The sequence below is a fragment of the Oryza glaberrima genome, chromosome 4, assembly GCF_000147395.1.
Source record: "Oryza glaberrima chromosome 4, OglaRS2, whole genome shotgun sequence".
NCBI lineage: Eukaryota > Viridiplantae > Streptophyta > Magnoliopsida > Poales > Poaceae > Oryza > Oryza glaberrima.
Window position 1 is genome coordinate 15563934 of NC_068329.1, and position 15334 is coordinate 15579267.

The window sequence follows — 15334 nt, forward strand, 5'->3', positions numbered from 1 at the left end:
ATTACTATGTCAAACAAGCTTACTGGAAAACATAACTAATTTATTTGCCATTTGAAAATTGAAAATAAAAATTACAAACAAATCTACTCAAAGTTACATTCTAACTACACTATAGTTACAATGTAACTAACATGTAACTATAATATAACTATATTGTAACTTTTGTAGTTACACCAAAATTATACTGTAATTTTCTCTTTTGGTGTTATCTCTGATTCTCTGTGTATAGTCGTCTAGTTACTCAAGTATTGGCTTGTTAGGCAGCGAAAAATCATCACGGTGGATTAAGTAGAGATTACAATGCTCCAGAAGTCCAGAGTACATATCACTGAGATGGAGGCAGAGCTTTAATGATTGCCGTGTGAAACGTGAGGAGTTTAACTACTCTACATATACAACATATACAGAGAGCAAACAAATGCACGAATCGTAACGTCATATCTAAGTAATCCAACGAACGAGAAAACGACAGATTTTTTTTTGCAAAAATCAGTCGACAAATTTCTAGCAGATCCGTCTAAACCCTATTTGAGGGAGCAGCTTCAGCATCTTATAGAATCTTTGGCTCTCTTGAAAAGTCTAGATTGCTATCTAAGATTCTGAGAATGAGAATGAGAACATGTAGTTTTAGAGTCTATAAAATGAACTACAAGTCAAAAACTAGAAAACCCAGCTTCTCCATATTTTCAAAACCTAGCTACCAACCAACAGAGTTCTCAAAATCTTAAACTTCGCAAACAAGACCCTATTACAGGATCTGACTACTACAAATCTAAATAGTATGTCTAGATTTGTAATATTATGAATCTGTTCAGATTTGTAGCTCAAGGATGTACTTCCTCCGTTTCACAATGTAAGTCATTCTACAATTTCCCACATTCATATTGATGTTAATGAATCTAGATAGATATATATGTTTAGATTCATTAACATCAATATGAATGTGGGAAATGCTAGAATGACTTACATTGTGAAATGGAGGGAATACTAGGTTAATTTATTTTGTTAACTTATTTTGACATAAGGGAATAACTTTTAAGAGAAGCCCCGTTTGAGTTCAGTTAAGATGAAGATCGAGTACAAGCACGCAAAACGGAAAAACCATGATTGATTGATGGTATTTTAATTATTTCAAACTTGAAATTTTGATTTATCTGAAATTTTGAAGTTTCTAAAAAATATGTCGTTTAGCAGTTTGAAAAGCGCGTTAATGAAAACCGAGATAAAATATGTATCTTAATCAGAAACAAACAAAGGCATACCCCTGTGATCTCTTAAATAAAAAAACAAATGGCATGCAATGAATCCATTGTAAAAGTGTTATCTTTAGGTTGTTTAGAAAATATTAATGATGAGCGTAGAAAGTTCTTTTCAGATGCATTAGTGTTCAACTTTTATTCTTTTTAATTGTTTGCACAGATCAGCCCATCTGTGATGGCCTACCTATGACGGATCAAAATGTATCGTCATGGATAATATCATCTTTGAGGGATTAAAGTAAATAGTGTTGTAGATGAGGCTCAAGAAAATGCCCTATCACAGTAAGAACTCATTTGTGACGGATTTATATAAGGACCTGACACATCACGCTCTAACGAGCCCTCATCATTGATGACCTCTTTCTTGTGACAGGTGTTGAGTTTGTACCCATTACAGGTGAGATACCTCACCTCAAACGTATTCAATTCTTATACCATCTGTGGTGATTTCTTTATCTATTATAAAAGTTTAAGATGTTTTTGCCTACTTTTCGTACGTTGTTACAGTCCGATTCTGTTTTTTTGTCTGGCTTTCCCGAGTCTGTCGCGCGCACGTACGGTAGCGGTCAGGCTGTCGGCCAATCTACCATCACTAGCCAATCTCCTCAACCGGAGCTTTCCTTCCTATTCCCTCTCACCACCAGCTCCGCCTCGCTGAGAAGAACCCATTTCTCTACTTTCCCCCTCCGTCCGCCGCCACCTTGAACCACACCGGAGCCTCCTCTCTCTCCTCGGGACCGAGCTTTTGCCGACCGTGTTCCCAACTTCTCCCTCAATTTCACTGTTTGCCGCCACCTTCCCCGGATACACAGTGAGCGGGAACACATTTTGCCTCTGACGTCGCCGCCTCCCGGCTACAGGAGAGCCGTCGCCCTACTCGCCCTCCCCTCTCCCTGAGTCCCTCCTCTCGGCTCCCTGAAAGAAGAAAGAAGAGCGGAAGGAGGAAGGAGCAGAGAACGAGAGATAAAAAAAAAATACTGACATGTGGGCCTCTGTACAGTGCACTTTTCTATATCCTCTATTTAATTGAATTTCCATTATTTAGAAGCCCTATATCTTTACCTATTATAAAAGTTCAAGCTGTTTTTGTCAGAATTTTGGTACGTCATCCGTGTTTCAAACGGTTTTAATTTTATGTTTCGGTTTTATTCTATATCTCTACTACAAGAAATTCCTGTCTTATTATGTAAAAAAGAAAGAAAAAAAATCCGACTCAAAAAAAGGTAAATAAAGAAAGAAAAGAAAGTCTGACTTAACGAGTGATTAAAATAAAAAGCTTCCATCGTCGTCAGTAAGAAAAAAAAAAACATCTCTTGTCCGACTCATGTAGAAAAAGAAAAAAAAATCTCCCAATAAAAAAAAAGTCCGTTTGGTGTTTTTTGGCACCGGTATTTTTTTCCCTTTTTTCTTTACACACAAAAGAGTTTTTTATGCGCACATGCTAATGCTTTTGGTTTTTTTCCCCTTTTATTAATCCGATCTATTCACCGCGCGCCTCAATCTTTTTTGTCGTCGGTTTTTTCTCCCGTGTGCCTTTTGTTTTTCTTGTCTGGTTTTATAATCCCATATGTTCGCCGCACGCCTCCCGAGGTGAACCCTAGCGCCGCGCCGCGCCGCGCCGCCGCCATATCGATCATATGTTTTCTCCTCTAATTTGATTGCAAAAATCGATTCCCCACTCCTCTCTCATCAATTTCTCCGTGATTATCAATTTCTCCGTGATTTTCCCTTAGTTTACCTATTATAAAAGTTCAAGTTGTTTTTGTCAGAATTTTGGTACGTCATCCGTGTTTCAAACGGTTTTAATTTTATGTTTCGGTTTTAATCTATATCTCTACTACAAGAAATACAAGAAATTCCCGTCTTATTATGTAAAAAAGAAAGAAAAAAAATCCGACTCAAAAAAAGGTAAATAAAGAAAGAAAAGAAAGTCCGATTTAACGAGTGATTAAAAAAAAAGCTTCCGTCATTGTCAGTAAGAAAAAAGAAAAAAACATCTCTTGTCCGACTCATGTAGAAAAAGAAAAAAAATCTCCCAATAAAAAAAAGTCCGTTTGGTGTTTTTTGGCACCGGTATTTTTTTCCCTTTTTTCTTTGCACACAAAAGAGTTTTTTATGCGCACATGCTAAGGCTTTTGGTTTTTTTCCCCTTTTATTAATCCGATCTATTCACCGTGCGCCTCAATGTCGACGTTTGATGTCTCGACTACGGTATTTAGACAGTATGGGGATCGTTGGTGCTAGGATATACGCGAGACTGAGGTAAAAGAGATGGAGACATGGATTTTTATACAGGTTCGGGCCCCTGAGTAGTCAGGTAATAACCCTACATCCTGTTGGCCGAAGCCGGTATTGCTCTTATTTACCATAATCACACCAGTACAATATGTGGGTAGCCTATCTAACTGTTGTCGACATGTTGGTCTGAAGGTCTGACTCGTAGTCGACAACAGGGTAGTCTTCCTCCTCGAATCCGTGCCCGGCGAGATCAGAGATGCCGCTTTCGTATCTCCTGACGGTATCCGGAGACACCGTAGGGGAATAGCCATGCCTATCCCTAAAGTCGATATCCGGCGGCGTGTCTTGGCGTATGTTGGCTTGTATGTTGTGGCTTCTGGTGGGCGTGTGTTGATTGTCATGGGTGTCTTCCATGGTCTCCTCTCATGGTAGTTGTTGATCGTGTTGATCGTCTCATCATGGTTAGTCTGTGTGTCCCTCCAAGTAGAACTAGGGAAACTAATATGGATACAATCCGAGTAGTCCTTGTCGTTTCCATGTAGAACTCTAGTTGTCTTTCCTTATCCGGAACTCCTTCTATATCCGTAGGTTGTTTCCGTATAGGACATGGTATGTGGTGGGTCCTGCCGAGATTTAGTCAACTACTATTAGGTATGTGGTATCCATAACCATGACACTCAATCTTTTTGTCGCCGGTTTTTTCTCCCGTGCGCCTTTTGATTTTCTTATCTGGTTTTATAATCCCATATGTTCGCCGCACGCCTCCCTAGGTGAACCCTAGCGCCGCGCCGCGCCACCGCCATATCGATCATGTGTTTTCTCCTCTAATTTGATTGCAAAAATCGATTCCCCACTCCTCTCTCATCAATTTCTCCGTGATTTTCCCTTAGATTCGGCTTTAATTGCCGGATTTAATCTATGTTCTACAATTGCCAATGATGACGGCAATCTTCCCCGATCATTTTAATCCCGAGTTTTACGTTCTGATTTTGGGGAAAACAGAAAGAGTAGATCGAGTGAATAAAAACCCTCGACCAATTTTGCACGGGATTATCTTCGGGAGGTTGAAGATGGTAGTCATATTCGGGAAGTTGAAGATGGTAGGGTCGAAGAGAAGCAGACCAAATGGAGGGAGGTAGCGGACTAGCCTAGGCTAAAAAGGAAGGAATGCTTTCGGCCAAAAACCCATGAAATATTTTCATTAACTTTTTTTAATTATAATCTATAGCGATCCCAATGTTAAGATTTTTATTAACTTTTTCAATTATAGTGTATAAATAGTGATCCTAATATTTCAATTTATTACTTAGCTCTTAATATATCATTGAAAAAAATATTTACCCGTTGCAACGAACGGGCATTTTTCTAGTATACCTATATAATTAAAAAAATACTTAAGGCTTCCGTAAAAAAATTTCCTCCGTCTTTTTTTCGCATTTTTCCTCTTTTTTTTCTCCGTTTGTTTTTTCCTTTCTTTCTATTCGCTTTCTTTTTTTTTATCCGTCTATTATTTTTTCTTTCTTTCTGTCCTTTTTTCTTTCTTTTTCTTTTTTCTGTTTGTCGTCCATCTATCTTTTCGCTGTTTTTTTCGTCTTTTTTCGCTTCTTTTTCCGTCCTCTTTTTTTTTTTACTTTTTTTCGTCGCCTTTTTTCCGGGTTTTTTTCATCCGTTTTTTTCTTCGACCAGATTTAGAGGATCAGTTTTGGCATGTACGTATACGAGATTGTCTTTCGGAGGTTAAAGACGGCAGTTGACAATGCGAGTTAGACCTACAGCTCCACTTGTGAGTTGGGTCAAGAGGCAGGCCAAATAGAGTGAAGTAGCGGGCTCGGTTGAGATTCAATAGTAAGAAAGGAATGAACTTTTGGTCTAAAACCAAAAAGTAAAATGTTCAGTGATCCAAAAATGGTTTTACCCGTTGCAACGCACGGGCATTTTTTCTAGTAAAAAAAAAGAAATCCCCCACCCCACTTTGGGGCCGCTAGCCTACTTACCCCTTCTCCTCCCTTCATCCACTCTCTTCTTTCTTTCTCCACAATCCCGCCCACCCCTCCCACCCGATCACCAGCCATCGTCCCTTCCACCGACCGCCAACCGCCGTGGCCTCCTTCCCATGACTATCGCCCACCGGATCCACCCTCTATGACCGTCGATGTCTCCTTCGCCCGCCGCTAGTCATCTACTCGTCTCGTTTGCCCCGAGCTCCGTCCGCTACCTTCTTTGCCCATCGCCCAAGGTTGGCGTGGCCACCCCGAGTTCCTTGGCACCAGATACAGTCTCCAGGTAGTTAGGGACCATCGGATCTAGACGCTCCATGCATCGCCTGCCGCCTCGTTTATCCTTGCCCCAAGGTCACTGGCCGCCGCCTCCTCCAGATCCGCTCAAGCGTCGACGACCGCCTCAGCATCATCGACGTTGACTCCCTCCTCCGGCGTTGAGCTAGGCAACGGTGACAAACACTACTTCAACACTTTCTTTTGTTGCGACACCTTATGTTCTATTCTCATTGATTTCGTGATGCTTTTGGTGTTGATTTCGTGATGCCCAGATGTGTGTTTGGATATGCCCAGATGTGTGATTGTGATGATTTTTGGTGATTTGTGAATTTGTGAGATGAATGCAACTGCAACGAGCTAGAATGAAATATATATATTTTTTTGTTTTCACTGATAATCTACACCATTAATAGTTTGCAATGCCATCGGTCAAAGGGATAAAGATCACCTCTGACGAATTACCATTTGTAGCATGTCAAAGGTGTCCCATATCAATGACAAGCCTTCACATGCTAGAGATGAGTTTAGTCATGAGAGTTATACCCGTTAGATATGACAGTTTGAACCCGTCACTGATGACCTGAACAAGTGTAGTGTTGTATTCCCCACCTAAAAGCATTCCTGTGCGTTGGAATCAATTTCCAAGAAATGTTTATATTGTATATAATTTAGAAAAAAAGGGTTGCATCTTTTCTCTTTATTTATGTCTTATAAATTTTGTAGTTTAACTAGTTGCGAATCGACTTTTCATGTACATGTGTCCCCTAAAAGCTGTTCATTCTCTTATAAGGTGCGCTAAAATTTGAATTTTAAAACTAATTTTCATAAAATTTATTTTTTAGATTGATTTTAAATGGTTAAGAACACTTGTATAAAAATTTTACCCATAAATTATTATTTCTGCGGATAAACTGTACGGTGATAAACTGATAATAAGCGTCATCAGGTGAAGCTTCCTCAAACAAATGTTCGGGTCCAAACAATGATGGGCCGAGCCAGGCCGGGCCGGGCCGGGTTTCCATGATTATTAATTAATGCCACGGTTGAAAAAGGCTGTGCCACAGACAGGTAGGCCCCACGGGCACGGCCACATCCCCCTCCCTTCTTCCATCCTCCATCATCAAATCCATCTTCTCCTTCTCCCTCCGCGTCGCATTCGCATCACCCTCCCGAAACCCTAGACCCACCACCACCATCCCCGAGCTCGTGGAGAGGCAGCGAGAGCGAGGGCGAGAGGTAGGTAGTAGGCCTCGGGCGAGGAGATGTACGCGGACCAGATCTCCACCGGCCGGAAGCGCTCCATCCACGACCGCATCGACGGCGACCAACCCGCCGCCCGCGCCGGCGCCGGCGGCCGGGGGGCCCGTAACCCGCCGTCCAAGAGGTCAGCGCGGAGCAGCTCCAGTCTCCTCCTCCTCCTCTTCCTCCATCCCGTCCCCTCCTCCGCGGCATATGCTCTTTGCATCTAGTACCCCGCTCTGTCCCTTCGTGGCTGGCGCGCTGTATGTAGCTTAGGAGTATGCGCGTAGTTTTGATCTTTTGCTGTGAGGAATGATTGTGGCTTTGCTTCGCTGTCCTCGTTTCTTGTTGTGAGAGAGGCTGAATATCACCGTGTTTATTGTTGCCTAGTAGGTGGAGAGTGTGGAAATTGTGCCCTTTTTTTGTCATGATTGCGTAGTTGACAATGATCTTGTTGCGGGCGAGCAGTACGCATAGTTCGTATTGATACCAAGTCGGTGTAATGCGTGAATTTCATATATATAGGTTTTTTGGTATGTTTGCTCTTGGAGCTTCTTTGTTTGGAAGTTAAAAGTCCAAAATTTTCTCTTACCAAAAAAGATTTGTGGTTCCACGTGGTGTGTACGGTAGTGTCGGGTTACAGCTTACAACAGGATTTTCCTGTTGTTATTACTTATGAGATGTCCTAACCAAGCCACATCGGGTCTGCTGTCCTTTTTTGTTGCAAAAAGTCTTAACTTTGAGCTAGTTATAGTAAATTGTAGTTGATATTAGCTTATAGAAGGAATTACAACTTTTAAGTAGTCGTTTGGTTTCCATGGTTATAAGTGAGGCATTTTCTAGAAGACAGCGTGCCTCCCAATGTTGGAAAGTCAGCCCTTGATGTTTGATAGTCTTTTTTTTTCTCTAACGAAGGTGTCCCAACATTTGTTGTGTTGATGCTTGAAGGATAGTCAATGTATTACGTCAGTTCTATTATCGTGTCCCAACTGTTCATACTAGGCAAAGTTTGTTGACTGAGCCATGGTATGTTTAATCCTGTGTATAAAAGGTGCATGATCTGTATTAGCATCCTTATCAAGAAGTTAGTCTTTCTTTATTGAATCACATAAATTTTATCGTGCACAACACTACCATTCCTGTATGCCCATTTCACTTGGCTAGCTAATTTTTAAAACCATAGATCTTTATATTCTGTAGGCAACGGCAAACTGATGAAAAATGGAAGCATGATCTTTACCGGGAAGACGATGAACCAGCTTCAAGTAATAAAAGAAAGAAGTTTTTGATGCACCTTAAATAAAGACAGGCCTTTTGTATTCTTATTTTATTCTTATCTTCTTGCGTATTATGTTAAGAATCAATTGATCCACGGGATTTGCGATTGAAGCTTCAGAAGAAAAGCTCTCAGCAAAGCTTTGCTGGCCAAAGGGGTTCTGGTGTACGTGATCTACGTGAGATGCTTTCTGGAACAATGCACCCACAGCCAGTCAATGTGGACCCTCCAAAGGCAAAGCCAGCATCAGAGATCGTGAAAGTCACAAGGCGTGAAAATGCAGATGTAATGCCTGTACGTCAAAGTAAGAAAGTTCCAAAACCGACGTCATCGAAGAAGACATCTCAGCCGAAGGTAAGGGTTATGTTTGTAATGGGTGCCACATGTATATAGTTTTCCAGTATTTAGTTGGATCTCATTCTCAGTTGTTTGCAATTAGCTTGAGAGACTGCTTTTTTGGTAACTACTTTTATTTTGATGTTCAGAATGAAACCTGTAGTAATACTTTGAGAAAATTTCTTATATACCATATAATATAACTCCAATCCCTTATTTTCCAATGGAAAATTGATGTTCCCTCGTATGCCACTAGTTCATTTTGTCTTCCTTTATTTGCCATTTTCGTTATCTTGCTGTTGAACTGTAGTCTGTACTGCACCACTGGGGAGCAGCATGATTGATATGCAAAAATCTTTTCTTCTTCAATTAGCTTCAGCAAGGTAGCTAATCCCTCCACTGCAGCTGTTTCCTCCTCCTTGAATGCATGCATGGCGAGCACTTCCCTTCTGTCAAAGCGCCTGGGTAGGTGTGGTGTCAATTTAGCCTAACTTATCAAACAAAAACATTCGATTTGGCGGTGCCAATTTAGCCAACTTAACAAAAACAATCGAGCCATGCGCAGCAATGATAATTTGAACGATTAGTACACTCTTGACTCCCACCCAAGTCCCAACCACCATGACCAAAAACAAAGGAAATTATTAGTAGCTTAGCTAGAGGACCTACGCCTAGCAGATTAAGGCCCTGCTTGCGGGAGCTTAAGATTCTGAGAAGCAGTTGGTGAGAATCTAGAAAGCTGGGTTTTCTAGCTTCTGGCTTCTATGTCATTTATCTGGATTCTACAACTAGATTCTTAGAATGTGCGAAAATCTGGACTGTTTGGGGGAGCTTCTGACAGCTGCAGTTTCTCCTGTTCTAGGAGAAGCTGCAGCTGTCAGAAGCTCCCTCAAACAGGGCCTAAAGCTTGTTTGGATCTGGTAGATCCAACTTTGTTGGGACATGGCTCTAGAATCACTATACTCGATTGATGCTTGATTTAATCATGTCTTGTAGCCTAGACTTTTTATCCCCACATAATCTAGAAAGCATGGTCAACCAAGCATTAACCTATCCTGCATCCCCCCCCCCCCCCCCCCCCCCCCCCCCGCCAACACACACACACACACACAAGAAACAATGGGTACAGATCCACGATAGCTGAATTCTTCATGCTGGCTCTTAGCTCTGAGTGCTCTGCAGAGGTGGAGGAGATGGATTCAGCTGTAATGGCTGACTTGCCAAAACTGCTAGCCTGATAAGTGATGTGGAGAAGTGCTGTCTCCATAGGTTCATCTTGTTGCCTATGAACGCACTGATCTTATGCAGATATGGACAGGAGAGAGAGAGAGAGAGAGAGAGAGAGATTTAGTTCACAGGCAAGCGCTATGTTTGTGAGGGTAGAAAAGTAGTTCTTTTTCCAAAGATGTTTAATAGTGGCCTGGCTTAAGGGAAGACAAAAATGAACTGATGGGCAATGGCAAATAGGGGAAGATCGCTTTTCACATGGCAAGTAAACAATTTTTCTATTTAGAAATGTTACCAAGCATGGTTTTGTTGATTGGGTTAATCTTTTATGGCAAATAGTGAATTTTCTTACACTTTTGGATTTCTTGTGCTGATGTTTGTTTCACTATGTTGTGCTCTTTGGAGATAAGAGTAACTCCAGGGCCTGTCCTAATGATCTTGTTGTGTAAATAGGTGTTGAATTTTAATCTTTTATCAAGGAATTTTGGGACCTTTTCACTTCATTGTCATTTAAATTGCCCCTTCAATTTGGAATGCCTTCTATTTTCTGTTTTAAGAGCGCCATTGCCATTCATTATACATTTCTGACTTCTGATCCTGTATATAAAATGATGTGCATAGAATTCTGGCCGAGCCCACTAGCCACTGGCTCACTAGTCACTGCTATTTAATCATAGGTACTTCTATAGTTGGAAATTTGAGTTAGTTTGGTAATTGGAAGAAAGATGTCTGCTTGACTGTGCAATTTGAGCTTATCTTACGTGTATTGAGTTTTTTCTTAATCAATTTTAGTTATGCCCATAATATAAAATTTCAAGGAAGTCATAGCTGATAAGCATGCTTCACAGTTTGTTTTGCATGAGGGAAGGCAAGAGTCACATGAACCGTATAATCTGTTAAAGGGCATCGGTAGGTTTCAACATGAGAGTTTTTATGAGGGTATTGAACTATTTTGTGCCAAATTTATGCCTAGTTAACCTGCTATGAATGTTGTATCCTGTTGACCTATCCTTCACATGTTGTGCAAAGTATAGAATTAACTAATCGCAGCCGCAGTGACTTTGCTTATTTTCTTAACTAAACTTTCTTGGTATGGTTCAGATCCAACATCTTTTTTTTTTTGTTGGGAATTCTTTATAGGCTGACAGTCCACTTGATATTTTCCTGAAATCTCTTGGACTTGAGAAGTACTCGATTACCTTCCAGGCAGAAGAGGTTTGATTATTTCCATGAATGTGTAAATCATTTTGATGCCCTCTTTGATATTTATTTGGTTAATAGTTGTTTGTGTTGCAGGTTGACATGGCAGCCCTAAGACACATGACTGATAGTGATCTTAAAGCTTTGGGCATTCCAATGGTACATGCATTGCGCCTGAGATCTTTATTCTGTTTTCTGATTATTAATTCGCTCGTCAGTTAGATAAGTTTTTGGGGTCCTTGCTTCATCTCTCATTTAACCATTTAAGAATAGTTGAACATCAGTAAGCCTGCATTCTTTCTTATGCGCAAGTGTAAATTTGATTTGAGATGGAAACTTAAGGTGGGTGTTCTTTCAGGGTCCCAGGAAGAAGATCATGCTTGCCTTGGAATCGAGAGCGTAGGGAGGGCTGGCGTGTAATGTAGAAAGGCTGGGCGATTAGGAATTGTATGCTCCTCTGCTTGCGTGGCAAACTCAAAGTGTCCGCATGTCCTGGATACGGCGCAAGAACAAAAGCGCTGGGCGTCTTGTAATGCGTCTTCTAACTAGTTGAGCATTCCGCATTCTCAGCCAGTTTAGGATGTTTTATAGGCTGGATGAAGGTTGACAATGTAATATTATTAGTCTCCTGTTAATTTTTATCTGGTCAGCTTGCTTGTCAGGACTCAGGACCAGCTGATTAATCAAATTGTTCATGCGGTACACATAGTATTGGAGCTGTGCCGATGTTCTTGGGGTTGCTTTGCTGCTGTATACGATTATTATTCCATTGTTGTCTCCTCTCCATCGGAGGGAGGGGGATGATACATTTCAAACTATCTGAATTTTGGTTTATTATTATTATTAAATATACATTGGGATCTCCTGCGTCGGTATCTTGTCTGTTGAGTTGTGTGGTCTTGTTATCTGGTGAATTGCTGCATTCTCCACAGGGTTTACGATTCCGACGAAATCCGGAAACCGTTTGAGATTTCAAAGAGTTTCATCCAATTTCAAATTTGAATTAATAAAAAAAAATCAAAAAAATCTTATAAATACTATGATATTCATATAACCTATTGGGATATAAATTTTCGAAAAAAATGATGTATTAATAAAGAATTTAAAAAAGAAAAACATTTACTTGGGCAAGATTACTGATCGAAATTTCGACTTGTCGGCAAATTCAGAGAATTTATATTCAAATTTTGGTTTATGAAATTTGTTCGGAATTTACCGGTTTTTCACCGGATTTCGCGAAATTCCGAATTCCACTAGTGCCCGAAACGGAAGGGCCTGTTGGAATCGTAAACCCTGATTCTCCACAGCCGTCTCATGTTCAAAATTTCAATTTTCCTTTTATGGCAGTTTCTGATGAAACCTCCCCAATGCTTAATACGGTGAATTGTTGCATTCTCGGCAGTTTTTTGGACAGTTTTTATTTAGCGACATCAAGATTTTTAAGTTGCTGGGAGAATTATACCACGTCATTGAGCAAGCAGATCTGTGATACAATAATCCAATTAGATAAAAAAACACCTTGTTTGGAGAAATTCTACCAAGGTCCGTAAAAAAAAATCAGAAGAAATCAAAAGTTCCCTACGCTGGACTGCTAGAGGTAGCAGATGATGAGCTTAGGATGAGTTCTTTCCAACAATTCGAAACAACAACTTTCTTCGTATTCATTAGCTCGATCGTTTTCTTCAATATACTTTCCGTACCGTTAAACTGTATTTTTCTAAAATATACTTTCCGTATCGTCAAATGGTATTTTTTAAAATGTACATGAATTTTTTTTAAAAAAATCAAATAAATTACCTCTAATTTTGAGCTTATAGTAGCTAATGCTTAATTAATCAGTTGCTAATGTAAGTTCTTGTCTTGGTATCGGAGATTAGCTCAATGCAAAAGATGAGTCAAACGGAGGCCTTAGTTGGGCCGGCTAGAGGCCCAGAAGAGCAGAGCCCACTCACCATCACGAGAAACCCTAAAAGCTAGAGAGAGCGTCTTCTCCATTCATCCATCTATATATAACCAGCGCCGCCTCTCTCTTCATCTCCCCTTCCCCACCACATCTCAATCCCCCTATCCAAACATCTCATCTCTTCCTGATCTGGATGGAGCCCCCTAGCTCGTAGATCCGCTGCCTGTTTTGCTTTTGCTTTTCTTGCTGTTTGATTTTGGTTTAGTTTGATGGTTTGCTCGCTGGTACAGCGGCGGCGAGCGCGGACTAAACCACGGCGCTCGGCGCCCTTTCCTGAGGCCAGCCACATTAGTTTTGGCCGATCATCTGACCGAGCGTCTCCTCGATTTCTCCCCACGGATTCGCTCTTGTCAAGATCTGGCACATCCTCAATCCTCTTCCTCCACCACCATCAATCCAACCAAAATCTTGCTAGCTTCTTTCTCTTGCTTCCGCCCGCGGATTTGATTTGATTTGGATGGATTTTTCTCTTTTTTGGGGGTCTGCTTCTCGTTCATCGTTTGAGCTGGTGATGTGGTGCCAAGGATGAGCAAATCAATCTGTTCCTCGGTCACCTCCCATACCCAGCGAGATGGAAAGAGGATTCCGGCAGCCATTCTTTGCAGCTACGGGTGAGCTCGGATTTGAATATCTTTCTTTCTCTTCCCTGGGCTCACCCCATGTCCCGGCTGCCACATTATTTACCAACTCGCACACATGCTTACATGATTTTTTCGGATTTTGATGTTCTTGACGGAGCAAAAACATTTTTTTTTGGGTGAAAAAAAAGCAATTTTTTTGTGCTTTTCTTTCACTGACCTGAATAGTACTGACGCGCGGGACCCATGTGTAAGTCAGGTGGCAGCGTGGCACCCCTCTTGGGATGAGCTGGCACAGTTACACGCCTGGGAGATCGATCACCAGGTGCCCTTTCGTTACATGCGCCGCGGCTCATCTCAATCGTGGCTTGTGTACATCAGGGCTTCACATTTTCTCTCTTTCTTTCGGCTTGGTAATTGGTATCAGTAAGGAAGAAATGGAATGCGTGAAATTCTCTAAAAGTTAGCGATTGGGGGTTCATGCAGCGTATGGTGTAATTGTTTAAATGTGTTCGTTGTCGATTTCATGATGTTTGATTGTACTTGGTCTGTTAAGCTGATGCCCCTGTGAAGATGAAATTTCGGTCCGAAGATGATTGGATTGTCTGGTTTTAGCTTCAAGCCTTCTGTCATTTAACTTTGATAATTGGATGGCTTGTGGCTAAAACCATCACTGTTAAGAATCATCAGTGATGGCCAATAATAGCTATGAGATCTGAGGGGTAAAACTGCCACAGTACAAAATATTCTGGCATCTCAATGTTTCTATTTTTGAACTTGGTGTGTTATTTGTAGATGATTCCCCAAGATAAAAATTGTGAACCAAACCAAATATGGATATATGATTATTTTTAGCTTCAATCCTTCGTTCTTAATCTTTATGATGTGTGGCTTGTGGTTCAAACTAGACTTTAATCAGGGATGAACAAATTATATGGGATCTGAGGGATGATTGGGGCCATGTTAGGATTTACATCTTCGATGTGAACAGACCGAGAAGTGTGATATTTTGAGGTTTTGACGCCGGACAAATTTAGATTCCGAGTGAAATTTTGAATAGTTTTTGCGGATTCAAATTTACGAACAGAAAAAAACTCATTTTGGCAAAAAAAAAGTCCATACTGCTAGGGTTGGAAATCTCAGTCGGAAGGTCGAAGAGCTGCGCTTTGCGTTTGCTTGTTTATGTTGGTAGGGGTGGGCAAATTCGGTTCAAGACCGAAACTGAATTATGGCCCAATAAATTCAGGAGGCCCAATAAACCAAATACACCACTAAACCCTACCCTAGAGACAACCGACAGGCTGCATCCCCATCCAGCCGGCCATCCCATTGCGTCGATTCACTACCCCTTCCCCTTCCCTCCCTCTACCAGCTTTTTTTTTTTCACCGCATTACTTTTTCTATTTTAGTAAGTTTATATACCTCAAGTTTACACATCCAAACTAATCTAAAGTTTAGAGACTAAAAGTTTATAAGTCAAAAGTTTATATATCTGATTTAAATTTGAATTTGAATTTAAATATTTTTTTATATATAGTATTTTTATACATTTAAAGTTTATACACCTAAAGTTTATATACCTGTTTCAAATTTAAATTTGAATTATATCTGATTTAAATTTGAATTTGAATTCAAATATTTTCTATATATAATATTTCTATACGCTTAAACTTTATAGACCTAAAGTTTATAAGTCAAAAGTTTATATACCTGTTTCAAATTTGAATTTGAATTATATTCGA

The 15334-nt window shown here is 40.5% G+C and overlaps 1 protein-coding gene across 1 annotated transcript; it reads left to right on the forward strand.

The window, feature by feature from the left end:
- Nucleotides 1-6888: 6888 nt before the first annotated feature.
- On the forward strand, nt 6889-11926 carry LOC127771257 (uncharacterized). Its single transcript, XM_052297124.1, has 6 exons — nt 6889-7157; nt 8213-8277; nt 8371-8642; nt 10992-11066; nt 11148-11210; nt 11410-11926. Exons 1-6 carry the CDS (start codon nt 7036-7038, stop codon nt 11452-11454), a joined length of 642 nt encoding a protein of 213 aa, XP_052153084.1. The 5' UTR covers nt 6889-7035; the 3' UTR covers nt 11455-11926.
- Nucleotides 11927-15334: the final 3408 nt, after the last annotated feature.